The sequence below is a fragment of the Megalops cyprinoides genome, chromosome 14 (assembly GCF_013368585.1).
Source record: "Megalops cyprinoides isolate fMegCyp1 chromosome 14, fMegCyp1.pri, whole genome shotgun sequence".
NCBI classification, from domain to species: Eukaryota; Metazoa; Chordata; class Actinopteri; order Elopiformes; family Megalopidae; genus Megalops; species Megalops cyprinoides.
This window is the reverse complement of record NC_050596.1, coordinates 24,351,402-24,378,457: the sequence shown is the minus strand read 5'-3', so window position 1 is coordinate 24,378,457 and position 27,056 is coordinate 24,351,402. Positions and strand designations below refer to the sequence as shown.

At 44.0% G+C, this 27,056-nt stretch overlaps 2 protein-coding genes across 2 annotated transcripts in view; both read left to right on the top strand.

The window, feature by feature from the left end:
- The first annotated feature begins 734 nt into the window (after positions 1 to 734).
- rbm44 (RNA binding motif protein 44) lies at positions 735 to 11,377 on the top strand. Its single transcript, XM_036545647.1, has 16 exons — positions 735 to 744; positions 2,337 to 2,382; positions 2,610 to 2,716; positions 3,056 to 3,130; positions 3,213 to 3,273; positions 3,505 to 3,635; positions 3,838 to 5,051; positions 5,160 to 5,221; positions 5,354 to 5,524; positions 6,430 to 6,595; positions 8,053 to 8,149; positions 9,135 to 9,251; positions 9,355 to 9,428; positions 9,585 to 9,658; positions 10,148 to 10,376; positions 11,099 to 11,377. Exons 1-16 carry the CDS (start codon positions 735 to 737, stop codon positions 11,375 to 11,377), a joined length of 2,913 nt encoding a protein of 970 aa, XP_036401540.1.
- A 2,335-nt stretch (positions 11,378 to 13,712) lies between these two features.
- The window catches only part of itgb5 (integrin, beta 5), a 39,550-nt gene continuing 26,206 nt past the window's right edge, over positions 13,713 to 27,056 (top strand). The window contains exons 1-9 of the mRNA XM_036545113.1: positions 13,713 to 14,241; positions 15,117 to 15,202; positions 15,728 to 15,935; positions 16,535 to 16,784; positions 17,997 to 18,165; positions 19,330 to 19,491; positions 20,925 to 21,020; positions 21,130 to 21,219; positions 23,875 to 24,009. Of these exons, the coding sequence (XP_036401006.1) occupies positions 14,163 to 14,241; positions 15,117 to 15,202; positions 15,728 to 15,935; positions 16,535 to 16,784; positions 17,997 to 18,165; positions 19,330 to 19,491; positions 20,925 to 21,020; positions 21,130 to 21,219; positions 23,875 to 24,009 (1,275 nt within the window). The 5' untranslated portion in view covers positions 13,713 to 14,162. The remainder of the gene's footprint in view (positions 14,242 to 15,116; positions 15,203 to 15,727; positions 15,936 to 16,534; positions 16,785 to 17,996; positions 18,166 to 19,329; positions 19,492 to 20,924; positions 21,021 to 21,129; positions 21,220 to 23,874; positions 24,010 to 27,056) is intronic.

The following is a 27,056-nucleotide window of genomic DNA, read 5'->3' as shown; positions in this document are numbered from 1 at the left end:
TAGAATTCTGACAAATATCAACCAGCTGAACAGCTTGTGAGCTCTGCTGTTTTATAATTAGCAATGTATAACTCATTACAGACCAGTGTGGTAAGATTTTGTAAGTGTTGGCTATCTTGCAAACATTTATAGACTGGTTAGCGACTCCTAGGGCTAAAATGGTACATGAAGTGCAATACTAGTGGAACTGGGGACTAGTAGCTATAGCCTAGTCTACAATAAATTAGCGCAATTTGCTGTCCAGTATCAAATTCAGATTCAGTGTGTTTTCCCCTTTTAGTTTAATGATTAAATATAGGATAAGATAAAGCTATCACATTGGAACAAATCACTGGTGGGAAGCCATTGGCAGTCCTTAATCAATTAATCAATCAGTTGGCCAGGAACAGGGTGACTGGTGAGGTGGTCAGTTAGCTAACGTTAAAAGAGTGGGATACAATATCCGAGGTAGACGTTAATTGAAGGTAAGATTTCCCGAATTTAGTGTTGGGTACAGCATTTAACAGTACATAGCTAGTATTTCAGATCTGAAGCAGTGCATAGTATTGTAAAATGCATAACTAGCAATCATTTTGAAAATTGATTTGCCAGCAAGCATTGTTCCTACGGATTTCTATGTGGCGTTAACTCGCACATTTATTCGCTCAGTATTACCAATGGCCAAATGAATGGATCGTTTTCTCAGACAGGCGTACAACGGTTGTTTGGTACATAGCTGTATTTGCAAAATAACGATGCAACAAGGTGAGCAGCTGGTTTATTAGCGTGGTTTCTTTGGCAAATTAATTGTTTTTGCTATAAGGATGATATTCAATATTAGCTATCTATATTTCAATTGGCCGCCATAACTATTGTCTAGCAAATTCATGTTTGATTTCCAGAACATGTGGTGCCCATCCCCATTATTTCTACCACTGAACGCCGGACCAGGGAACATGGCGAAAGATGAAATGTTTCTTGCGACCGGGATGTACCAGTGGTGTTTTATACCCGTGGACCCCTCTACAAATCATAACTTAACTGCCTGGAACCAGTTGACTGGTAAGTGAACTGACTGTGAATGCAAAATAAACTGTTTTGACACTAAACCCTGGAACTGCGTTGAAAGTAACGTTCGCCTCTGCTCAGCATTTGGGTTGAGCACAGTCAGATGGCGTAAAACTCCCCTATCGTGAAGTCATAGGACCGAATGACAAAATGCTGCATGTACCTTCTGCCTTTTGCAACTGGTTCTGGATCGTAATTTTACAAGAGCTGTTTGGAGTTTGGATGAAAGTGGGCAAAACGATGTTACCTCTTTGTCAAGGCCTGAACTTTTGTGGAGCTCCTAACCTTTCTGACTTTTCACGTACGCCCGCCATTTAACGGACCTGAGAAGGTGTGACCAAGAGGACAACGTTAAATGGGTTAAAACTGGAGAGGTAGAATATGCGACATTAAATACAGAAAAAATTCTATTTTGCGTAGAAAGACTGAAAATACGTTCCTGGTTTATTGGTATTCTTTCCGGTAAATATGGTAGCCGCCCAGCAATCTAAGGTGTGCTTCACTGCCTGAAGAATGTTTGATTTCTTTAACCGATATTTGGTTGAATAACGTTTAACTAGCTGACTGCGCTGCAATAATACACTGACATACGTTAAACAGACCGACGTTGACTAAAATTAGGTAGCTACAGCCAGCATGTAACTAGTAAGCTAGTTTTCTATCGAATGTGTAGGAAATCAATACCAGTAAGGTGAGCAGTTGGCCTGGCTGAAACGGTGAGCGTAACGTTAGCGAGTAAGACATTTCACTAGCTAACGCTAGCTGTGTAACGTTATGTAATATTATTTTATGTAGATTTAGTTTTGCATAAATCTAGACAATACATTAGGTGCTTCTTTCACTCTTAGCAAACGTTAGACAGCTGTTGGAAACGAAGCAACTTGTATGTTAGTTTGCTGTTGGGGCCCAGCGATCCCTTAACTTGTCTGCAGGATTGCATTACTTCGTTTTGGTCTGTTGATAACACATTTTAACTACGCACTCCTGAGACAATTTTAGCAAGTGACAGAACTACAAGTGGATAACGTTAAATAAATTAACACAATTTATTTAAATAACGTGAAATTTGACACAGTTGTCAAATGTCTGACTTTAAATACATTTAAGATGCACTTTCTTGCAACTCTTCGGTTTTAGGAAAACATTAAAGGCATCACTGTAATGTTTTGCATGTATTTGAATTCCTGTATTAGGCCTATAATTTCTCCAAATCAGATGAAATATATTGGTTGTATTGGAATACCTTTTAAAAGCAGTTCAGTTGTTTCCTCCCCTTCTCTCTTATGTAGCCCAGTCCTTGTCCAATGAAGAGGCCAGGCTATTTCTTCTTAACAGGTATTTGTATTTCAGTTATTCTACCACTCTTTTGTACAACATCTGTATACAATGAGACTGTCTTTAAATGCTAGACTGTGCACACTAGTTATTGCTAGTGTTTGAGCTCAAAAGTCGTTAGCCGTATAACATGCTGGACTTTATACTCAGTATTGTCAACCATGTTATTAATTTGGAATACAGCAAATACCCGTCCTGTTGCATTCGTGAGCAATTACCTCCACTAGGTCGGTGTTTGATGTGGTGAAAATCACCCAGTGTATGGAACTGACTGACCCAAGGTTGCTGGGCTGGTACTTATCTCTTCCGCCAGAAGACAGGAAGCTTATACAAGGTAATAATTAACTGTGCCAGCTGTGTCCTACAAGTGTCCAATATGTACTGTGTAAGGCACCAGTGAACTCTATCTGTAGGCTCTGAGAAGCCAATCAGAAAATTGAGGGAACTACAAGTATTATGAGGTATATAGGTATATGTTCAACATATATTTGACCATGCCTACAGCTGATGATACTCTACACACATAATGTTTGACTAGGATTGCTTTGTATGCCATTGAAATGGTTGTGTTACGTATAACTGAGTATTAGAGGGTAAACAGTAACATGATGAAAATGTCAGGTTTCTGTCAAATGATTTGACCTCCCCTCAACCATATCCTTCAACCCTGTAGAAGAAGGAGGACTTTTTCACTTTCTTCAGAAACACCCTGCCCTTGAAGTGATAAGACAAGTTGTGTATGTGAAACGTAAGTATTGACTTCACCTCACCTGATATTACACAGCTTAGTGTATTTTGAGAAATTAAACTACTCATTCGGTTTCTTTCAGGACAGGTTTGGCAGGAGTGCAGACCCCATATTTTACCAGCAATGTCCTCAGACCTGAACAAGTACATTTTTTTTTTTGTCTTTTCTCCATTCCATTTTTATTTATGAAGATGTGCTTAAATTGCAGTTTGCCTCAGGGATCTGTATGCAGATGTTACTGATTTGCACTTAATTTTTGACAAAGGCATGTGCTGAAATGTTGGACAAATAACCCAGTCTGTTTGTCATGGTAAACCAATTGACTGTGGTCTCTTGCTTTTGACATGCTTTCCCTTTCACCACCCTGTCTCCAGATCCAGAAGGCCTACTTATTACTGTGTGTCACAGTGCAGCAACTGTGGAGCCAGCATTTCCTTCAATGCAGCGAAGTGTAGATTTTGTAACGTACCCATCAAAAAACGTGACGAAACATTGAACCAATCAGGTATGTACTTCTCTGTGATCCTGATAAACCTGCAAAGGTACAAAAGGAGTGACTCTGTATGGTATTTTAAAGTTCTGTTGCCTAAAGTAGTATTTCCATGTAAGAGATGCCAGTCCCCATCACCTTGTGATGTAATCTGTGTGCTATATATAATAATTTGGATAGAAAGAAGCGGTTTATTCCGCTTCTTGTCTGTTTGCAGAGAAAGGGAAGGTGTTGGATTTACTGCCCAACAGTGTTAAGGACGAGCTGAATCTCTGCAACGCCAGTGCAAACCCGGGCATCAGGGGTGCCCCTGGGCAGCTGACAGGTGGACAAAACTCTGCAGAACAGGCACTGGATCCTGGGATGGACTTGCAGGAGAGTTTCCAGTCAGCCTGTGATGGAAGTCCCACTGCAGAATCACCTCCGTGCCAGCAGGGGGAGCTGAGCTCACAAACCCACCCACTCTGCCAGTTATGGGAGGAAGCAGTGCAGCAGGGGAGCACTGCTGTGACTGTATACAAAGATCCCTCAGCTCAGGCTAGTTTCTCTCTGGATGTGGAACTAGAGCTGCATAGTCAGACTCCAAAGGGGGTCTTAAGTGTCCAGGAGCATGATAATTCTGGAGGGGAGGACAGTGTAGACATCCCTGACCTGGCGGAGGAGGTGCTTCCTGAGTACTACAGCTTCAACAGCACTGGACTGGATGCCACCTGTAGCTCTGATTGCAGTGAGTCTGACGTGCCAACAGAGGGCTTCACTGAGCCAGCAGGCGCCGAGGACTTGCAGAGTGAGGCAGGGAGCAGCAGCTCCCTCTGCTGCTTTGAACAGTGCACTTCTCTGGACTCGACCTCCTCCTGCAGCAAGTACGCAGACTGGATGGACGATGACCGCCTGGACGCCTTCGCAAACGAGGACAACTCGAGGTGTGACCCAAAGAATGAGGAGTACCATAGTGTGATGGAGGATGAGCCACCAGAAGGGGGTGCTGCTTGGGCCAGTTTTCGGACCTCGCCACAGAAGGGGGGTGAGGAGGTTAAGTACGTAGACAAGGATTCCCAGGTGAGCGCAGCGGTGTGTGAAGGTAACGCGGTGCCTGCTTCTGTGGATAGCATGGAGAGCATATCAGCTGCTCCGTGTGAGAGATGCCTGGCCAAAGACTCCCAGATCACTTTGAGTCAGTTGGTAGACATCAGTGGGGACTTCAGGGCCAGCTACACGTCCACACGAGCGACCGAGGCTAGGCCTAGTGTGGCGAGCAGGTCTTCAAACACAAACCCCCCCTGCGCAACCCAGGACAATGCTGCCAACACGGACTGCTCTCTGCCACATAGCCCCGGCCGAGACCGGGACACCCAAACACTGTCTATCCCCACAGCTGAGAAGTACGTCATCACTGACGTCTACATGTCTGACCTGGATTACTTCACTGAGGTAATGTGCCTTCTGCTGTTTGCATGAGCAATAACGCTTGAAATGGAGAATGTGTCTCCTAAGAGCATGTTATTTCAGTCAACATTCAGTTTTTTTTTTCTCCTCCAGGAATTCATCAAATTAAAACTTGTTCAAGATGAACTAAAAGAGCTGAAGGCAAAATCTGCAAGGTAGTGTGTATTTTTCAATGTACTTTGTAGTAGATATAAATGCACCAAAATGTCTTGACGATGTCTGCGTGAGCTGCCCTTTGACATTCTAACATTGCTGTACACACCTGCTTCGGCTTCCGGTTTCAGCAGCTCTGAAGGGAGCGTGCGAGATGGCCACTGCGACAGCGGAGGCGGGTGTGGCTGCTCCGAGCGGGCGGTGCGGGCGGAGCTGCGCCTCCTGGCACTGCAGCACGCAGTGTGCCAGCAGCACTGCTGGAGGCGCCATTACACCTCGCCCGAGGGTGAACGCTGCCTCCTGAGGTAGAAGTGGCGCCAGGTCCTCCCCGTGTGCCGAAACATTCAATCACCGCCGCTCCACCGCGCCGCACACTTTTAACATTTACGTAACAGCTGGTGGCGCACTGTTAAGGGTGGTGAAAATTTTCCACTTTACATCTCAGCTTTCACTAGGTTTCCTAGTTAACTGCCTGTTCCAGTAACAAGGGCCCTCTTTTTCTGACATCCGTTAAGGTTGGATTTATATAAATACCTCATTATGCAGCCCTAAAATTGAAAGAAGTGTCTTTGTCCGAAAGCCAGTGATCCAGTAGAAGTCTGAGTCTATGAATTTTTTTTTTTTTTAAGGCTCATAGGTATGACATACATTCTGCTAACCTTTGGCAGAGATGATTATGTGGGTCGTTCAGTTTGAAATGTGAATGATTTTCTTGAAATTTGGCACATTTGTAATGTGGAGATTTGAACATGGGCAAAATAGTGACTTGCTGAAAATATTGAATATATAATTCTGAAGTAGTCAAATTGATAACTTTTCTTCTAACTTGTATTTTCAGCTACAGAGGCAACATTTGAGAAACTGCAATTTATCTACATAAGATGCATTCACAGTTTTGGTTTTATATTAAAGCTCCTAGTGTGACCTTATACATTTTTGGGTGTTGACATTTGAAAATTTAGCCATATTTTCCAAAAGTAAAAGTGTATGTTGTACAGTTACTGTTGTTGGATGCCTGAGAACTTGTTGCATTCCTGTTTTCAGATGTCTAATCACAGCCTTACAGTGTTATATGTCCCTCATTGTCACTGTGTAGATGTTACATTACATTCATTTAGCAGATGCTCCTATCCAGAGCAACTTCCAGCACAAAAGAACAGACGCGTATGCATTCAAGGTGAAAGTTCTGAACGCTTACTTCTCCATCCAGAACGGAGGCAGTGCCGGAGGGTCTGCAGAGAGTTCTCAAAGATCTGGAGGATCATTACCAAGACATGAAGAGAGAGATCCTGTCGGGTGTGCCCCTGGACCAGCTCCACCCCCTCTCTGTGGACTCCCAGAGAATTGTGTCTGAAGCGCAGTACATCCCTGCGCAGGTGCGTCATGTTAGCGGCTTGCTTTCCAATATCCAGAACAAACGTGTGGGTTCAGTTCAGTTCAGATGCAACACTGGCAAATTTGCTTTTGTGCTACCAATATCTGTTAGGCCTAGTCCACAAACACCTTCATAAAGTGCGCTTTCACAGTTCTTCAGTTCCGTGTTATTTGTAGTGTTGTTTTCTGTAGGTGTAGCATGGATATTTGTATTGTTAGCTGTGTGTTTAATAGTTTATTCTTGAGCTAGAGTGCATCCAAGTTTGTTTATGCCAAATATCACAGTAAAACAACTGCATGAATAAAAATATATGATGAAAGTTAATTTCACACCCAAAATGCAACAAAAATTCAGATCTCAAAGTCTGTATGACAGCATTTGGCTTGCGAAAGTATTTGCCAACGTGATCAAAGCAAGATTTCTTCAAATTTGTCTTGATTGTTCTCTACCCATTTTTCTGTAGATAATTGAGGAGTGTTTATCTGAAGAGGGATCTCTAGGGTACGTACTGCTTTTTCAGTAATTACATTAAAGAACGCATGTTTTAGTATCTCGGACTGCGCTCAACTTCTGTGTCTTTGTGGTGTTCAGAACTGACCAGAACATGGACCCCTGTTCTTCCAGAGCTGAACTTTCACTTAAAGCTGTCTAGCTGAGACTATGCTGTGTGCCGTCTCTGCTTCAGTGCTTCCCAGACAGGCCCTGAGCAGCCCATTCACCATGACGGAGAAGGGAAAGGAGGAGGAAGAGCGGCTCCTCACCCTCTCTCATCCAGTGACACCGCTTCCCTGCAGGTGTGTCACCAGCAAGAGAGTGATTAATATGCTGTTAGGTGCAGCGAGGCTCTTCCTGCAGGATGAGCTGCAACCTTTTGACTTGCTGTTTAGCCTCACAGGGAGCAGTGAGACCACGAGTCCCTCTGTGACGTAGGAAGTGAATGGAGGTTGTGGTGCCAGCAATAAATGTGGTTGGTGGAAAAGTCTGAAGGCTTGAACCAGCTGCTAGGGATAGAAAGGCTTTTTTGCTTGCTAGTTTTGCCTTAGTTTGTCTTTCGCAGTACATTGTGTGCCCTTCATGAAGACATTAAAATTCCTTGGGCCTGAAGTGTATCCTTCTACAGATGAGCTTATTAATAATACCACCTGTTGGTTAAATGGTAGATCGACCATTTTAATTACACCAGGAAACTCTCATCTTCAGAGTAACCAATTATAGACTTTTGCCCTTTTGCAGTTTAAAAATGCCTGAATATGACCAACAGTGTCATGCATTGTGAACAGCCAGTCCGTCCATTGGATGGTGTTACTGAGTAACACACCAGGGATGTCATCACCCAAACTGAAATGGTCACAGTGTAACATGGCAGTGCCTGATCTGTTCTCATGCCATATTTGGCGTGGTAGGAAGAGCGCGTGCGAGTGCAGTATTCTCTCAGGGCTCCGTTTGTCTGTCTGACAGAGAGGACAAAGTGACGGCATTCCAGCAGCCAACCCCAGGCCTGGCAGCATTAAGCATGGGAGCGCAGCCACCTTCCTCACCATGGGACACAAACCCGGTATGACAATGTGACGTCTGAAACAAGCGGATGCCCTTATCCATGGTGGGAATTCAAGCTCTGATAACGGCCTAATGCCTCCCTGACTTTTTTCCATTGTGGTACTTGTGGTTTGGTGCTTTAAGCTTCGCTTGCGGCCTTGCTCATGCCCCTAAGCCAAGAAGTGGTGGTGGGGGTAGGGCCAGAGTTGTCAACCTAAGCAACTACAGACAGCAATACTGAAATGTTGAGCAGTTGAGTAAGATTCTGGTAAGGTAAAGGCAAATATTTGAGCAGGGTATGCAGAGAGCAAGTTGAAGGCAAAGTACTCAGTACTTAAACTAACCCGAGGGCAGATATTTCTCGGATCATAAGAAGAAAATTTATACCTCTCACTAGTCTTTCTACCTGATCTGAACCTATCGGGATTAGGCATTAGAGGGCAGGTTCAGGCAGGCAAATAATTTGCACCTAACAGTGCAGCTCCAGGGTGCTCTCCTGTAGTACTGCTTTATTTAAAATATCATATGTAGTGCTTCTTTATGTCTTGAAACCACTGATTAAATGAGAACAGAAACAGATGAACAGAAAATGTATATGTTGGTAATTTTGTCTGTGTTTAAAAAGTTAAACTTGAAACAATTGTAGAGAGTAAAGTCATATTGTTCAAAATAAGTTTTATTCTAGAAAACACAAGGGTCACATTAAAACACTCATCTGACCATTGTTCCTAATCCAGTCTGTATTTCCACCCAACAGAATACACAGTGAACTGAATTACACAGTGGCAGATCCAGATTGCTGGTTCTGTGTTCAGCAGTGGAAAGGCCCCTCCTGGGAAGGGAGAGTGTGCCCACTTTCAGAAGACTGCTCATCCCCCTTCTGTTAATCACCCAACCAGTCCTGCTAACTAGAGCTTTGTTTCACTGGTTGTGCATATCCCAGTAACGGGTGGATGAGACATCACTCCTTAGTTTTATTTTTTTTTTGTTTTTTTTTCCCCCAGGTGGAGCCAAAGATCTGGATTCAAGTGAGGCCTGGTATGATGCAGAGGAGGAGTTTGCACCCACTGCTCATGGCGTAAGGGGGGAGGGGCAGGAAGGAGCGGAGGAAGGTGGTGATGGTGAGATTACCTTGGAGGGCTGTCTGGGTTCTACTGTTACATGGTTTATATTGGGGACCCAATAATCGTTTTGTTTTGTCCCATATTAACTCTTGCTTTCCAGGAGTGATCAGTACAGGGGAGAAGGATGAGGACTGTGTCCTGTGTGTGTCAGACCTCCCCAGTGATATTACACAGGTAACATAGATCTGTCACAATGTCTAGAAGTAGAATTTAAAAAGGACAACACATGCATCGATTTGATTTAAAAAAAAAAAAAAAAAAAAAAACTTAGCAAATGGTGTGGCCTCCAGGGGGCAGTGTTTCTGAGTAACCGTTTAATATTCCTCTTAGGACGAGTTGATGTCGTGTTTTGGGAAATACAAGGTGTCTGATGTCCGCATAACAACTTTCAGCAACAGCACTGGGTAAAGTTCACGTAAAATGGCTCACTTGTTAAGGCATCATTTTATGTTCCATTACTAATAAATGTGTTCATTTTGTATTAAATTCAGAATGTAATGTGTTATTTTCAAACTGTGTCATGTGTCTCTGTGGTAACATTGCCTGAGAAGTTTCATTGAAGGGAAGACTTCAGTCTTTCAGGAGTTGTTATGAGGGCGTTATTAGTGTTTTGGACATAGATTCCTTCTATCAATACATGGATAGGGCCTGTAAGATGTGTTCCTAGCTGTCATTGTGTTCTGTGAACATTTCTGAAACATTTTTTCAGTGTCTTGTCTATGGACTGGGCTTCAAGTAATCAGAATGAATGATGTCTATGGGTTCCTTCTCACCTCCAACAACTGATCACGAATAAGCTTAACTGACCAAAATCCTAACTGTAAACTTAATGTGGGTGAGGGGGGAGAAACTGACCCCAGTATCAGTTCCTAAAGGGCAGAATCTGTCTGCAGCTGTGTGTCCAGGGTGGCCATTGTGACGGTCAGCTGTCCCAGGAGCGCGGCGGCGGCAGAGAGGGAGCTGAACAGGCACGCCATCCGTGGGCGCGCCATCAAGGTGGAGCGCATCCGCAGGCCCCCCGCTGCAGAGGCAGGCACCGCCCCCGCCCCCAGGGCTGCGCCTACAGCGAACGGCACAGGTTCCAGAGGCTCGAAGAGCAGCGCGGCTGCCACAGCGGCCAAGGTGGGCACGGCGTCCAGCCCACGGGAGCGCAAGCCTGGGCTTCAGCGTGACTTAAGCCTGGCACTCTTGTCAGGTTATGATGCACACAGTGTTAGTCTCACAAGCAGAATGCATCCATACCCTCTCTCCTTAAGCACCTAAAAGGCAGTGTGACGATTGCAGTTGGTTTACATCATCTCCTCTCTGGTCGCTTCACAAGGATACAGGAGTATGCTTGTTGATTGCCTCACTGCATTTTTTTTTCCCCCATACTGAAAATGTGCCTCTTTTGTTTTGACAACAAATCCCCTTGTGCATACATCAGTGTCAGTACAGTATTTTCAGATTTCCTGATTCCAGTGTTACTTAGAACATACCTCAGCGAATGTCTCAGTTGTCATGTACAAGTGCACAGTGTACAGTGTGTTGGTATTAATTGTATCAGTAAATACTACTGTATGTTAAATACAAAAATCTTGGATCTACATGTACATTAAAACTAATTCAGTATCTGATACTCAGTATGTTTTCAGTAGCAATTCTCATTTGCTCTGTCTCTATGTAATCAAACATGATGCACTGATATATTGATAATAGATTGTAGTTCAGCCTAGATGTGCACCCTCCAGCTAACAAGATGCACCACCGTTGGTGTTGGTTTTCTCTGGTCAGCACATTGGCGGTACTGGCGTCCTGGCTGTTGACCCTATCTATCAGTCGCCGTTACTCTGTCTGTCCCATAGCCCCTCTGCGGCCGCCTGGAGAAGCTGGTGAACGTCCAGGATTCGCCCACGCCCACGGGCACCTGCGTGCCCCAGCACTACGCCACCATGGGCAGCTTCGACACCCTGATGGCACGGCTGTCGGAGCGCCACCCGGAGGTGGGCCGGCAGAGGATCGTGGAGGCCCTGCTGGAGCTGCGTGCGCATCACCAGGGCCTCCTCAGCGGCCTGCCTCTGAAGACCATCGTAGAGATGACGTCGGCCCTCCTGACACGCCCCTCCACGTCCTCGGCAGTGTGAGGCCGGACGGCCCATCCATGTGTTCAGTATCGGTGGCTTTCTGTGTTTTGAGATTATCTTTGTTACATGTTTGTACACGTTTCTGTCTGTGGTTTTCAACGACAGCATTTCTAACAACAGTATACCCCTTTGTGTTAGCATTTCTGTGTTTGAAGGAGTAAACAATAACAATGGTGGTTTTTATTTGCAAGCTTTATTTTCTTGAAATCCTAAACAAGAATGTCTATTTCTGTTTATTAAAAAAACGAGAATGAAAAATTGTGTGAATTTCCATGGTTTCTTTGTTCCTGAGTCTGACATGCATGCAATTGTTTTCACAATGGAATTGGGGTTATTCAACCCTCTGTTTTCATTCAGTCCTGTAAAACAAAGTATTTCTGGGGGGACCAATTCAGACATTTGGCCAGAAGGACTTTGAAGACACATGGCAGCCATTTTGAAATGTGCACCAGCTGCATCCACCATTGTCTATAACATGGCAGTCCAACACAAATAAAACGTGCGTACATAACCACAGTGTTATTTCTACAACTGCTATTCTGATGTGCCATCTGTTACCTACAACACAGTTTCTGTGAGTCGTGCCGTAGGTTTACTGAACTCTGAGCTACACTGTGTTTGGAGAATGAGAGAGGCCCAGGCAAGGGGAGGCCGTTTCTCCGACTCTCACTACCTGTCTGGACAGTCTAATCCAGTGAAGGAGATGGGCTTTTTTTCCTTTCTTAAAACACTGCCTTGGGTAGCCTGAAGATTTATGAACCCTGTTGGTCTCTTTGAAGGATTACAGCAATATGCAGCCGTTGCCACACCCGGATTCCCACCTCCTGAGCTGTGAGGAACTATGTCAGTTGTGGCAATAAGCAGCCAAATCAGGTTGTTTAAGTGCCTGGCTGGAGCGGAAGTCTGCAGACAATGAGGGCCACTCTGACCAGTACATTGTGCAGTGAACCACACTCCTTGTGCAAGCCTGTTGTAGCAATTGGTCGGCTTTACTTTGATCCCAATGAGTGCAGCAGCCTTCTGTGCACCTCACGACCCCCCACCCCCACCAATCACTATCAATTCTCATTACATTTCTTGTGGGGGAGGAAACCCCTCATCCACACAAAATTAAGTGTGTGAGGAAGTTTAAAATAGGGGGTTGGGCCTAAAGAACCCACCCCTGGTTTTACTGTCATGTGTGATTTGAGGAGTTATTGTGTCACAGCATGATGTCCAAGTTAATGAACTGGCTGTGAATTTATTATCCTTGTGGCCGTTAGGTGGCGCAAGCCTCCATTTCCCACTGAACGACTGGGATTTAGATTTGTTGTTAAGGGCAGAAAGTGCTCCTGGCACTTACAGTAAACATTTCCCTTGTTTATTGTTGTCTCTCAAACATTATTGTAGTACTATGCTTCGTTAATCAAGCCATGAATGCTTCCGTTAAATGCGTACAAAGGTTTATAAAATATTTTGGTAAAACCTAAATATTTTGCCAATGCCAGTGGTAAGCACTGTCTTAAAGAAAGGGTTTTATTTAAATGTGTAATTTTAAAGAATTGTATTCGGGCAATGATTTCTGTTCCCTGGCACAAAAAAAAATGTTTAAATAAATTACCTTAATTCTTGCAAAATAAAAAATATATTGTATGCATATTTACATGGTCGGTCGTCTGGATTAAATCATCAGTCCGAGGTTGTGTGCATGGTGATATTTGTGCTTCTATCAGAACGAGCAGTCTTTCGTGTGTAACAGGTGGTAACAAAATTAAAACAGGTCACCTGACAGCTTGTGCTGCCAGAGGGACAAGTTCACCCCCTCGCGGCCACCCTGGGTCAGTTTCAGGTTTTGCTCAGAACGGTTGAGGTTATGATTGGGGTGAATCAGAATATGAACAGGAAGTATTTGGAGTGAATGGTTGTTTATTTACTAACTATTTATTCACCCAGTTTTTTGCATCCGGAACCACAATCTTATTAAGACGTAGTGTGAAGGCAGCTGGAATAAGCATCTGGGATGTGCGCATAATCCGCCAATTCCATATAGTGGCGACAACCTTCAAGGTTCGGTTTAGTTATTTTAAAAGTAGACACTTTTATACATTATGCCATATCTGAATGCATGGATATATACGCATTGGAGAAAAAATGAAATGTCGTTGCTGTTTTTATAATATGGAAATTCACGTACCTTTGGCTGTGTTTTCTTTGGAGACGTGTTGCGAGTCTATTCAAGTCATGCTTGGTCGCGAAATGAAAGGGTTAATTGTTGTCTTTGCCCGCTACCCCCCCTCATGACTAATGGGCGGAGATTCTGGATACCAATAGTGCGCTTTCTATATGTAACTTCAGGGAGGAAAACGAAAAGAGAAGCTGTGGATACAACCTTGGAAGCTAAACTTAATCACAGTTTGCGCGTTTATTTTGCATTAAACTGATGGAGGAAATTAAACAAGATGGGTTTTCAACGCTAAAGGATTAGTTGGCTTGTTCACTCGCTATATACTGCACGATTCAGAACAGAGATCCCTCTTTAATTTACAGCTTGTTTTGCCGGCAGTTTTTACTCTTAGGATTATTTATTTGATGACACAACGTTTTGTAATCTCTGTTTTGAAGCCACGTTAGCATAATGACTCCACGTCACTCTGCCGGAGCAGAGTCAGACAAAGATAGGGTCGCACTATTCTGTGTCGACTGAGCGGACACGATGTGGATTTCATGATAGGTCTCCACGGACTGACATCGGTGCCAGCAAACTTCACAGCTGCAGATTTTTAGATAACTTTACTTTCAAGAAACGATGTTGAACAGAAGGCATTGGACATGCTTCACGGCGCTTAGCTGTCTGATCTTAGAAATATTCATTCGAAATGTTAAAGGTAAGAAATATTTTGGCCGTTTTTAATGCTACCGGAATATTCGAGGGATCTGGAAATGTTTTGTCTGTAGTTACAGCAGTGGTCAAAGAATATTCTTGTAAATTATGGGTATTTTCAATCAATAAGTACAATACTGTGTTCTGTTTGTTATTAGGATAATTGCGCTCCTTTAATTCATCGACAGTAAATCTAGAAATCTGATTTTGAGAATGAAAAAAAGTGTGCATTTACTTTATCACACTAGCTGGTATTGTGTAAATATAGTGTGCACAGTTTTCGCCATGTTTCAGGCATGGGATTATTCGTACCTGAACAACTTTGCCACGGTGCGTTGGTACTCTTTCGCGGTAAATACTTCCTCAGAACATTTGGCACGGCTGCATGCTCTTTCTGGACGAAGTGATTGACGAGTTTGCGCCTGCGCTCGTGCGCCGGCTGTGTCAGCCTATTATGCACAGTGCAGTAACTGGAATTGTTGCCTTTTTTTAACTTTAAAAAAGAAAATTGTTTCAGATGTGTTGATATGATGCAGAATAGTAACGTGTTTTTCAGTAGCTATGCAACAGGACATCTAACTGGATATGAAATGTTAATATTGAGGGTTATATCACATAAACGTGCTATCAAATATTTTGATCTACCGAGAGTCAGCAACAAACAACAACAGCAACAAAAGCATACTCTTCATTTCAATCGACTGTTTGTTCCCGAGCATCAGTTAAGAGCAGTCGGAGTGCAACTCCACAAATGCCTAGATATGGTGCGCTTGTCATTGGTGTTCGGTATCAGTCCAGTCGGATGATTCTCGCGAAGATGCCGATGTTGCCCTGCACTGAAAACTTAATGTAGAGTTGGTCTGCCGTTCCCATTCTCAGGTCTCAATGTTTGCACGAGCGGCAGTGCGACCTCCTGCGAAGAATGTCTGCTTATTCACCCGAGTTGCGCCTGGTGCGCTCAAGAGGTAGGCACGTGCAAAGCTGGATATGCGGTGAATAAACACTCAACCTTTGAGATGAACCCACTGACCACATTGAATATTTAGGTTGTTACTGTGTTTCTGCACCACTGAGAGAACGCTTACTGTGTGCTAACTGGGACCACTGTTTGCCGTTTTGTTAAATGTAGTGTTAAAACCTCATTAATTTGAAAGTAAGCACTCATTCTTAGTAAAAATGGACACTTGTTTCAAATACAAAACTACAAAAGCATAAAATTACATTTAAATTTATAAAAGTTAGGACAGAAAAAACGTAGTGAACAACTTTTCACTTGTAATGTGGAAAGAGCAGAGTTCTCTATAGCCTAAACACTCTACACCCTTTAACTAACAGCTTCCTTTAAGTAATTACACAGGTGAGAGATTACATGAACTGGGAATTCTCTGTCCCATTCTCTCTGTTTTTCCTATTCCATTTGCCCCCTGTTGTGTTTTGGGCACCGAGAATCGGTGACAGGTGTTCCTTGTGTGCGTTTTTTTTCTACACAGGAATTTGGGAGGGCGAGAACCCTGACATCGCGTTGCGACTTGAGTCAGAACCTGCAGAAGAGGGGCTGCGAGGCACATTTCATCGAGAGCCCCAGGAGCAGCACTACTGTCCTGAAGAACAAGCCGCTGAGCTCCAAGGGCTCGGGCCCGACCCAGTATGATGTCATTCAGATAATGCCGCAGAAGATCGCGTTGAGCCTACGGCCCGGTAAGCTACTTTTCCTTTGCATCTCAGAGTGTGCAGGACAGGATATTTTTGAGTGTTACTGCTGAAATAAAGCAGAAGCTTTGAGAAGAAACCTATGGAGAAAAAAGAGCCATCTTCTCAAATGAAACAGTCGTGAGGCACGGCAGTCTTTGGAATCAGCACTGTCTTGATTTGACTGATGAACAGCTGAGAGGTAGAACTCTGCACGAGGCAGTTGACAGGGAAATATTGATCAAGGGTGTAATTATTTGTCTCAGGAGATGGGATAACTCCAGTGGGGAAAGGCAGATAAGTTAGACACAAAGAGAAGGATAGGAGATGCCAGACAAAATTTGATGGATCATTACTAACTATGATGATCAGTTCCTGTTATCTGGGCATCACATTGCACCTTTCCTGAATAGGACCTCATCCAAAGTGACTTATGGACACAATGCCCCTAACAGTAACTCTAGCTGAATTTGGAGAGACTGGCAGGACATCCCATCGGTGGACAGGATTGATTGGAGGTGTTTGGCTTTTGTGGACAGATCTGCTTTTCGAGTCTGGAACCAGCAGCTGGTAAAGAACATATCCACCCTCTCCCCCTTCCCTAACAGGTGATCAGACGTGGTTCGAGGTTCAGGTGCGCCAGGTGGAGGACTACCCTGTGGACCTGTACTACCTGATGGACCTCTCCCTCTCCATGAAGGATGACCTGGACACCATCCGAAACCTGGGTACCAAGCTGGCCGAGGAGATGAAGAAGCTCACCAGTAACTTCCGCCTGGGCTTTGGCTCCTTCGTGGACAAGAACATATCCCCCTTCTCCTACACTGCGCCCAAGTACCAGAACAACCCCTGCAATGGGTAAGTGAGGAGTGGCCCTCCGGTCATGTGTGTCAGGCAGCAGTGTGGTTTGGTGGTAAGGAGCAGGACTCATAACCGAAAAGTTGCTAATTTTGTTCCTCGCTGGGCCACTGCTGTTGTATCCTTGAGCAAGATACTTAACCCACAGTTGTCTCAGTAAATATTCAACTGTATAAATGGATAAACTGTAACCTGTGTAAGTTTCTCCAGATAAGAGTGTCTGCTAAATAACAATAATGTAATAATGTAATGTGTGTCCCATAGTATGGACCTCTACATGAACAGAAATGCTCATCACCTGCTTGTGTTTCTCACTCAGTGATTTAGGTGTTTTCACAAGAAGTAGCACCAATTAGCCTGTGTGAGTTGGCACATTGTTGAAGTCCAAGCCGTGAATTTTGAGATTTTATTGTACATTTTCAGCATTCACACAAGAGGGTAGGAGATAGATCCTCATTAAAACCAATGTGATGACTCTTCCTTCCCTCTTGTGCTTCCACAAGGATGTCTTGCTCATTTGATTACTGACTTACTGTTCCTCTTTTTCAAATGGTGGCAGAGAGAAACTTATGTAAGTGAACACGAGAAAAAGATCTTAGTCTTCATGCAATATATATATATTTTTTTCCTCCCTTCATTTATAGTACATCATACATAGTTAATCCGTGAACCAGTTTAGATGATGGCAGTGAAATGATGGAATATATTTTGAAAACGTCCTCTGTTGACCAGCTAACACCCTGCACAGCATACACCCCGTCTTCCTGTTTCTTTCAATAGAGAGGCCAGTGCAGATAAATATTGGTGGCTGAAAGGAAACCACAATAATAAAAAAAGGCTGTAAAGCTGGCGTGCAAATCATACGCCCTGGAGGTGATCTTACTGTTCACAGACCTACTCCCCTTACGCCTCAGTGCCCAAGTAGGTTATGCTCTGGGCTCCTGTGTTTGACATCATCATTGTCACAGTGCTACCTCAATAAAACATTAAAGGGACAGATCACAGGCTCATTTCGTCACCCTGACCAGCAAATCCCACTCCCTCTTCCCGGTGACATCCGGGATCTGTGCTGTGTCCGTTGGCTGCGGCCCCTGGCAGCAAAATCCCGTAATCCCTGATGTTCCCCAACTGCTTCCTTTCTAGAGCAGTGAGATTATGGGCGTGTTTGATTTCTTTCGTGGTCATTATCTCTCTCTCTCTCTCGCTCTGCAGTTACAAGCTGTTCCCCAACTGCGTCCCCTCCTTCGGTTTCCGGCACCTCCTCTCGCTGACGGACAAGGTGGACAGGTTCAACGAGGAGGTGCAGAAGCAGATGGTCTCCCGCAACCGCGACGCGCCAGAGGGTGGCTTTGATGCCATCCTGCAGGCTGCCGTGTGCAAGGTTGGCCAGTCTCCCATCAATCATATCCGCTCATTGCAGGGCGTTTTAATCAAATGCTCGCTGTGAATTCAGTGGAACAGCGCTGCCCTCTAAATCACACACTTAATTAAAAACAAAATGGATCAACTGGAAACGTGGCCCGGTGCAGCTGGATAAACATAACTGCACATGGTGATGGGCCTCTCTGGGTCCTTGTGCCGGGTTCTTTCTGTGAATCCTGTAAAGGGAGAATAGAATTTATCTCCCATGTTACACTGGCACATACTTCGGCATCTGGCCTTGGACAGAACAGCTATGCTAAAGGTGCTTGGATATGTTTTATCTGTGAAGATTGTCTTGTCTTTAGGTTGGCATTCTAATATTCAACGTTGCCAAGTCAAGTAAGTAAATAATGCTGAAGGCATTTGAGAAACAAAAAAGCCCTAGTATTTAAGCCTGGTTCTTTTGTGTATACAGTGAAACAGGGTGATGGAGGAAGCCATTGCTTATGCACTGTACATTCTGTATTTTGAAAGGCCTGGTTTGTTTAGGGCCATGCTATTTCTCAGCCTGGACTGACTTGCAGTGTGTTGCCATGTACCATATGTTATTGTTTATGAACAGTGAGTTTCTGCTTCCTAATGGTAATGACTGACTGATAACTGGACCATCTGAGGGCTTAGTTTCTCAAAATTTCCTCACTTTTCCTCAGATTTGAAAGTCTGGCCACAAGACAGAAGCAGAAAGTAGAATAGTAGTAATAAAAAAAAAGCACAGAGTTGGCTGGAGTATTTATCATGATCTTGTTTTAATTAATACCTGAGATCAAGCTTTGTTCTCAGTGAATTTAGAGCTCAGTGCTCATTTTAGTAGACATTATTAATAATAACATACATGGCAAAAATGAAAGAAGAAATGTTGCATTCCTGTAATGTTTCTGAGATAATTTTATTAATCATTAAAATGGCTGTAATTCCTTAAACAAAATCATTTTACTGTTATTTTAAGTATTGTCCCATTGCAAATGTGCAACCGCTTGTACATGCAAAGTGAAGTTTGTTGGAAGTTGCATGCTTTTTCCAATGAAACTGATATTGACTGCTAATAGCTTTTCGAGGGCCAAAGGTCACAGGAATTCAGACGGGGAGGAAACGGAAGTCTCATTTCCTCTGCAATCTTCTGCAGGAAAGAATTGGCTGGAGGAAGGAGGCCTTTCACCTGCTGGTGTTTGCCACCGACGACGTCCCTCACCTGGCCCTGGACGGCAAGCTGGGGGGACTGGTGCAGCCCCACGACGGCCAGTGCCACCTGAATGAGAAGAACGAGTACAGCGCCTCCACCAGGATGGTAAGAAGATTGCGACTAACGGGAAACCACCTCACTGTACTACAGTGGCTACACAGGCAGGCCCTGTAGCAGGAATGGAGACCATAGGTTTAGATAGATTCTACCACCCCCAGCGAGTGATCCTGGATCAATTTCATGTTTGGGATGAGGATTACCTGTGTATAACATCATCCTGGGTTGGAGATTGGGATTGAAAATGTTGAAAGTGGTGTGGTATTTTCTTCCTTAGCTTCATTCTACCCTGTTACTGCAAATCTGTATTGGATACTCATCTTAAATGCCACCAATACCCTAGTGTTGAAGCTGGAGTCCTGGAGTTATCCCTCAGCCTGTCTGGTTTAATTTGGGCCAGGCTGCTAACACCTTGATTAGAAACACACTTAATGCCTGGTCAGACCCCTTTAATTCTGTATCAGTTGTAAATGCTTTAAGGCTTCTGAGGACTGAGATTTAATTATCTCAGAGGAAGTTCATTTAATCAGGAAGTTAACATTCACCTTTAGGAAAACAGGAAAAAAGTAACATCAATATCGTGTATGTCCTTGAGGGAAATGTAATAATCCACACAGTTTGTTTCTCGAAGAGGATATTTTTGTGTATTAGAGACTAATTGAATCCATTGACAATGGATATATAACAGCAGTTTCAGTTCTGTCATCTGTCTGTGGTTAGCATTTGCAGAATGAAGACCATCTTTCTGGTGTATCTAGAGCACGCTCTGGCTGACACTATCAGTGTTTCAGTCTCAGTTCTAGGGTCAGCAGCACTTCACCAGTAGGTCAGATTGGATTGGAGTTAGCATCTATCTGCTTGCACACTAATTCCCAGGATTTAACATACTCTTCCCAGAACTCCACTTTGTTCTAGGTTTTGGATGAGACATCTGAAATGGACAGTCTCCAAAAACAATGTTCTTCATGGTCTGTTTGGAGTTATCATCAAACTTGGGATGTTGTCACACCATGAGCAAAGTACACCACAGCAAATTAGCACACAGTATTTGTGACTGCTAGCAGACAATGCTTGGGCAGCTGCAAATGGAAACAAAATTACAGGAAACTTCTAGGGTGACCGCCACAATGCAAAGGTTTTGAACTAGTGCTTTTTGCCAGTTACAAAACATTTAGGGACTCATTGCAAATAGGGTATGAAAAGAAAAATTAGTGTAAAAAATTACCTAGTCTTGAGCTGTTGCATAAAAGCAGTGGCAGCTAACATTTTAAGGAGCTAAAAAAGTCTAAAAAGTCAGTCAGTAGCAGTAGCAGCTATTTGGTCTTTATATCAATTGGATGGGAGTGAAAAGAAAGCATTTATCATCACCTCAAAAATGCAAATGTTGGGGTGCAAGGGGGCTGATTTCCTGTTCAGGGTAGGGTGGAAGGATTGCTTGATTCTTTAGCTCATTCACTAATGTACACGTCCACCTTCAACAGGATTATCCCTCTCTGGCCCTCCTGGGGGAGAAACTGGCTGAAAACAACATCTATCTCATCTTTGCCGTGACCAAGAGGCTCTATGTTATTTACAAGGTATTTGGCAATCTCCAGGCCTCCCTGGTGTGTAAAAAGTAGCCCATGGATGGAAATACCACTGATTCATTTAAAATTCTTCTTCTCATTCTTTATTTCTTCCCTGAAGAACTTCACTGCCCTGATACCAGGCACAACGGTGGAAATTCTAGACCAGGACTCCAAGAACATCATTCAGTTGATCGTCAACGCCTACAACGTAAGTTTCGATCTTCAACATGGCCCTCGCTATGCAGTGTGGGATTTCAGCATGAAGTCTCTGTGCTTCTCTGTGTGGCTGAGACAGCGCCTGCCAGCCACTGACCCAGGACTCTTCATTCCTCTCGCGCTGCTGGACGCTTCAGCTGGCAGGCTGATTTGGACTGCACTGGTGTGTGGACTCAGGTCAGGCAGTGACGGTGGCACATGGCAGGGCTCCAGGTGGGCAGACCGGTCACGCTGCTGACTGAGGGGCTTTGTGTGTGCACGCCCCTGAGCTGTCACGCTCTGCTGATGTGTCATGTTTCCCTCTCCACTGCCGACTCACTGGAGTAGAGATTGCCAGGGGAAGCCAGACCTCAGGCCCACTTTTGGTTTGTTTTTGTGCTGCACTAAATTGCACCTCCAAATATTTATGGTAAATGGGTGCTAACCGGATACATGTTCATCAGTGAAAGCAGAAACTTGAGAAGAGAGTGCACTGTGAGATGAAAAACCAAAAATCAAAAATAAAATGGGAGAGCAACTGTTGATTGCAAAGTTCATTTATTGAGCCGAATACCTGTGTACACAGCAGTGAGATGCTCAAATGCAGCTGACAGGTCTGAGCAGAGATGCCTTTTAATATCTGGCTCAGAGCTAGGCAATACATCTCAATCTTATAATCTTCTTCAGACAGCTCTCCAGTATCCAAAACCAAAGCCTGATACAGTAAGAGTTTTTAAGTAGTGAGGAAGTGTATTCACATAGTTAGCTCATTCATATCATGTACAGCCACTGTCCTAGATATTCTGAGGGAGCCCGAATGCTTGCAGTTGTGCCCGCACACGTACACTCACGCTGAGATGACCACAAAAGCAGATGTTTACGTTTGTTGCTGGTCAGTTTGCCCAGAGCAGCTCCTCACTGCCTCAGCGGTGATGAATTGCCCCAGATCCCAAGTGCTCTGCCTGGAGTTTCACCCCGGGGGGCAGAGGGGAAGTGCTTCAGCCTCCCCTTGGCCACAGAGACTCCCGCTCGGCCCCCTCTCTGGTCTGTTGACATGCGCATCAGGGCCTTGGAGTGTGGAGCACATTGACCAGGGCATTGGGGTCAGCGCAGAAGGAGCAGGGTTTAGCACACAAATCCAGGCCCTGCCAAAGCACAGGAAATGGCTTTCAGTTGTACCAGCAGGAGATGAGTCAGGGGGTGCCATTTCCTTCATAACCTCAAGACCGCATTCTTAGGAATGTTTCAAAAGCTGGATTTGTTTCAGGACCCCACTCAAAGTCAGGTATGTTTTCCATTGGTTCTGCTTTGTGTGAACTTGGGTAATATTTGTACTGGCAACACTGGTTGGTGGTGTGATGCTGGACACACAGCAGGTGTAAAGTATTAGTGGGGGGGCTGCTGTGGTTTTTTCCACCCCCAAATCTTAAGATTGTTTTTTTAGTACATGTGAGCATAATATTAACATCAGCAGAAAACAAGAGGAGAAGGAATATGGGAAGATGGGAATGGAGTTCTACATCAGTGCTTTAAATATTCTTCATGCTAGATATATGTAACATGGGTTAATGAGTAGCTATAATTATTTTTGATGCTTTTATGTATTATTGTGTCAGCAAGTGCAAACATCTCCCATCATTCTCACTGTGTGAATGTGAAGCTTTTTTAAAATGGAGAAAGAGGATGAAACCAAATAAGGATGGAAAGAATGTCACCCTTTCCATGTATTTTTTTTTTTTTTCTTACCAAGGCATGGAAGCCTTCCGATCTTCCCCAAATCTTTTCAAATTGAGCTATTTGGTGTTTATCTATAGCCAAGCATTTTTCTTCTGTGGTAAAGTTGGACACCACTGCATTTTTCTGTTGGTGGATTTAAGGACATGTCTGGAGTAATCATTTCAGGATTCAGCACAGCGTCATGTGTCAGTTGCCACATATTGTGTAGGTATTCCACTCCAGACACATCAAAGGGGTGTTTATTCTGTTTGTGCCAAAATCCATAAAAGCGTTGTCACCACTATCGCATTATATATATAATTTGTTTCGTCTGACAAGCAAAAAATATGTATCATATCCTGCTGTTTAAAATGGTGATTTAAATGGGGCATCAGTCATTGGGAACACTTGCACATGGTTTTGATTATCCTAGTCACAGTTTTTTGCTTTTATTAACACAGTAATCTGCTTGAACAAATGCACATGAACACAAACGCACAGGAGGCACATACTGCAATTTGAAAGATCATGCACAATTACACCGTTCATGCCAACATTTTGTGGGTTTAGGGGAAGAATATAAAAGATTAAAAAAAAAATCCAAGCCACCTTTGCCAAGTTATTTTCTTTTTTTTCTATGGAATCAGTAAACAGAATAATATGCAGCTGCCTGGTTTCAATACCACAAGCTGTTTGGATAGTTCTTTGCAAATGACTGTTTCAGATTTTGAGTTCATTTTAAATGAACCGGGAGTAACTGTTTCAGAAGCAGAATCATTAAGGACCATTTAATACTTCTGTTTATTACTGTATAGGCCAAACCAAGTCAAGATCCCTTGCAGAGCATATATGATTGGTGCCAAACATTTTGTAACTGCCGAGCTTCAGTTTTGGAGTCGTGTATGCTGTATCCTGAGTTCATTTCTCGGCCTCTCTTTGGGCTGCCTTCCAGAACATCCGGTCCAAAGTGGAGCTGACGGTCTGGGACCATCCCGAGGACATGAGCCTGTCATTCACGGCAACCTGCCAGGATGGGCGCCCGCTACCCGGCCTACGGAAGTGCGCTGACCTGAAGATTGGAGACACGGTGAGTATAAGGTTATCAGAGGTCCTGGTCAGACCAAGAGGTCTCATTACACCACTAAATACAGGAAGTCACCGTGGTGTCACAAAGCTGCTTATAGCTGTCTCAGCGGAGAATAGCTTGAATCTGTATTTACAAGTGAGCCTTTTTAGTGAGACCTAGCTGTTGACAGTTGCAAACATTAAAAGGAAGTCGGGAACAGTAGGTGAAGAATGAAGTCTTTGGAGTAAATAAAGTTGTGACTTGGCAGCTTAAGGCCTTTCAGTTCTCCTGTTAGTTTCTTGTTTGATTAAACTATTGCTGCAGTAACTAGAGGGAGGCTCTGAAAGTGCCCCTCCCTGGAAAAGGAAATTGGATGTTGGCTGAGTGAAGCTTTCAAACAATAATTTTCACGAGCCTCCAGCCCGGAGAGAGGGAGAGAGAGACTGTGGTCAGCCGACGTGGACAGTTTCAGTTCTTAGCCTGTCGCTTCTGCGATGTTTTGTTTACTATATTAATAGGTTACATGTGGGATTCTGGCTGTCCCTGTTCAACTCCCTGTGGGTTATTATTATGTCTGTGCTATGGTCCCTCAAACTTTGTTGTGATCAAAGTCAGGTTCTTGAGGCATAGGGCACAGTCTTTGTTGTGTCTCAGTTACAGACAGCTGTAAGCTCTCAGTTATCAGCTTATGTTTTGCTTGTGTGACTGGGTTCTGACTCCTCCATGTGTCAAATGCAGACACTGAAAGAGATAGCTGAGCCTCTTCTCTGAGAGCCAGAGATTCCAGGGTAGCGCCCTGCTTATAAACAACTTAACAAGGAATTGCAATTGCGCTTTGGATCAAACTCCAAAATTGAATGCAAGTGAAATACTGATAGGTTTGTAGGTTTTGTGCTGGAGTCTACAGCTGCTGGATGCTTGAAAATAAGCAAACACTTTCTCTACTTGTGCTGGATCTGCATGCAATCAGCCAAATTTTCCATGTTCTTTTCATTGTGGTCCTCCTTCAACAGGAATATCAAAAGCATCAGGGCTGCTTCCTCTGTTATAAACTAGCAAAAAAAATGTAGAAATCTTTGGAACAATGTTGCTTCTTCTTATACAAATAGACAAGACGTGGACAGTTCCAAGAAGGTTAAACGCCAGCTGTTAGGGGATCAGCAACTCAACAGGGGATGAGCAGTAGCTAGATTCGTTCAAACTGTCATTATAGGTCATAGTAGAAAAGGCACACACACAGCTTAGCTGGGTCAGTGGAAACTTGGTTTATGTTTTGGCTCTGTTGCATAACATCCTGTTCCTTCACAAAAAAATATAAAAAAAAACAGCTTGTCAGTTTGAAACGATGCTGCTGAAATGTACATGGCAGATCACCGGTTTGTACTTGATCCCTATTCTGGTCTCTGCTCTTGCTAAAGCACAATTGATAAAGAACATATTTCTAGACTGGCCTGCCTTGCCAGCTGTGAGTTTGGACTCGTTTGGTGTTCCAGTCCAACACGGTCTCATGTTCCCTCTTCAAACTTTATTGTGTTTGTGTTAAAGCTGCAGACACTTGGAGGTGGGTCATCTAGTGGGTGAACGAGCAACACAGGAACAGCTGAGCAGCACTCTAGAGTAAAGGGTGGCAGTGGGGCTTGGGATGCTGAAGGGGATGTCTTCCTTGTCAGAACCATCGGGATAGTCCGGTAAATGAGACCGCTACATTTCTGAGAACATGTGAGCCGTAAAACCCTGAGCAATTACTTCCCGTGACCTCAAATGACATGAGTTTCATTGTCTTATGCAAGGGTGTACAATCCTAGTCATATTGGGCTGCAGTCCAGCAGGAGTCCCACAGTTTGGGTGAGAATTATCTCAACTAGTTCAATTAAGTTAGTAGTCAGTGGAATGAAGTGCTTTGGTATTCAGGTGGGAACGATACCTCCTTGGCAAGGCTTAGTCTCTAAGAGTTAGTTTAACTGCCAATGTTGATAGCAGTCTTTCCCAACCAAACGTCTATAGAGACGGTTGTTTGTTGTTCAGTGAGCATTACGCAATGTTTTTCACGCATACGTACAGTTTGTGCTATGGGACGCAGCCTCCCTTTGTTCAGCTGGTCAGCAGACGAGGGACCGCCTTACATTTGAATGATTTTGCACAGAGCCTGTGCATTTGCATGCCTCGCTCATGACTCTCCATACAGTAGTCTCAATGAGGATTTGTACATAATCTATTCAAGTGTCCCCAGGGGCTACTTTGTACAAGCCACCATGCAGTGCCCCGACCTTCTGGAATTCTTTCCTGAAACCCAAGGCTTGTCTAATTGGGCATCAGGACGGGGGTATTCTGGGGGCTTGAATATCAGTGAATTGCTAAACTAATCTGTCCCTGGCCTGCTGGGTTTGTTCTTTGAGGGGTGGGGGGTTGGGGGGGGGGGTAGCATAGTACCCAAGTGTCAATCTCCCCTTTCAATGAGTACGCAGGGCACCGACTGAAGCTGAGGTGTCGGTCACTGCAGCTCGGTTGTCTGTTTGTGGAGTGTGAGTGTGAATCTTCTGCACACGCTGAATCTCAATGACCCCCACACAAAGGGCGGGGAGGCGGGGCTTGGGGACCCACGAAGCTTGAAGGAGACCATGGTTACACAGAGGCAGAGCCTGCTGCAGAGCTGAGATTCCTTGTGAATTTGTCCTGAAGAGCCACTGCCGAGTTTATGAAGTCCAGTGCTAATTTAACAACCACGGTCTGTGTCCTGTGTAGGAGCTTGTTTTAAGACTTGGCAAAAGGCAAACTTGCATTGAAATGTATTCTTGAATGAACTTGAGAGGAATTTTGACCATCACATTGTGGTGGAAATGTGAGTGGTATTGATATTGTTAGATCCTAAATCTCATGATTTTAAATTTGAACGGTACTGTATTAGTATTTATTTTTGTGCTTTCATGTCTTCATAGTTTTTAGTGGTTTCATAGTAATTTGTTTCATAATACTGCCACATATCTTTCTGTGAACCTATGAACCAGCTCCTGTTTTTCACCTGGGACATGTTAAGTGCTGACATGAATAGAAGTTTCTGCAGTAAATCT

Bases quoted from the DNA above. Each gene is read 5' to 3' on its own strand.
- rbm44 (XM_036545647.1), top strand. The intron at 3,274-3,504 runs GTACATTTTTTT...CCCTGTCTCCAG, and splicing joins ATGTCCTCAGACCTGAACAA to ATCCAGAAGGCCTACTTATT. The intron at 5,525-6,429 runs GTAGAAGTGGCG...TTCTCCATCCAG, and splicing joins GGTGAACGCTGCCTCCTGAG to AACGGAGGCAGTGCCGGAGG.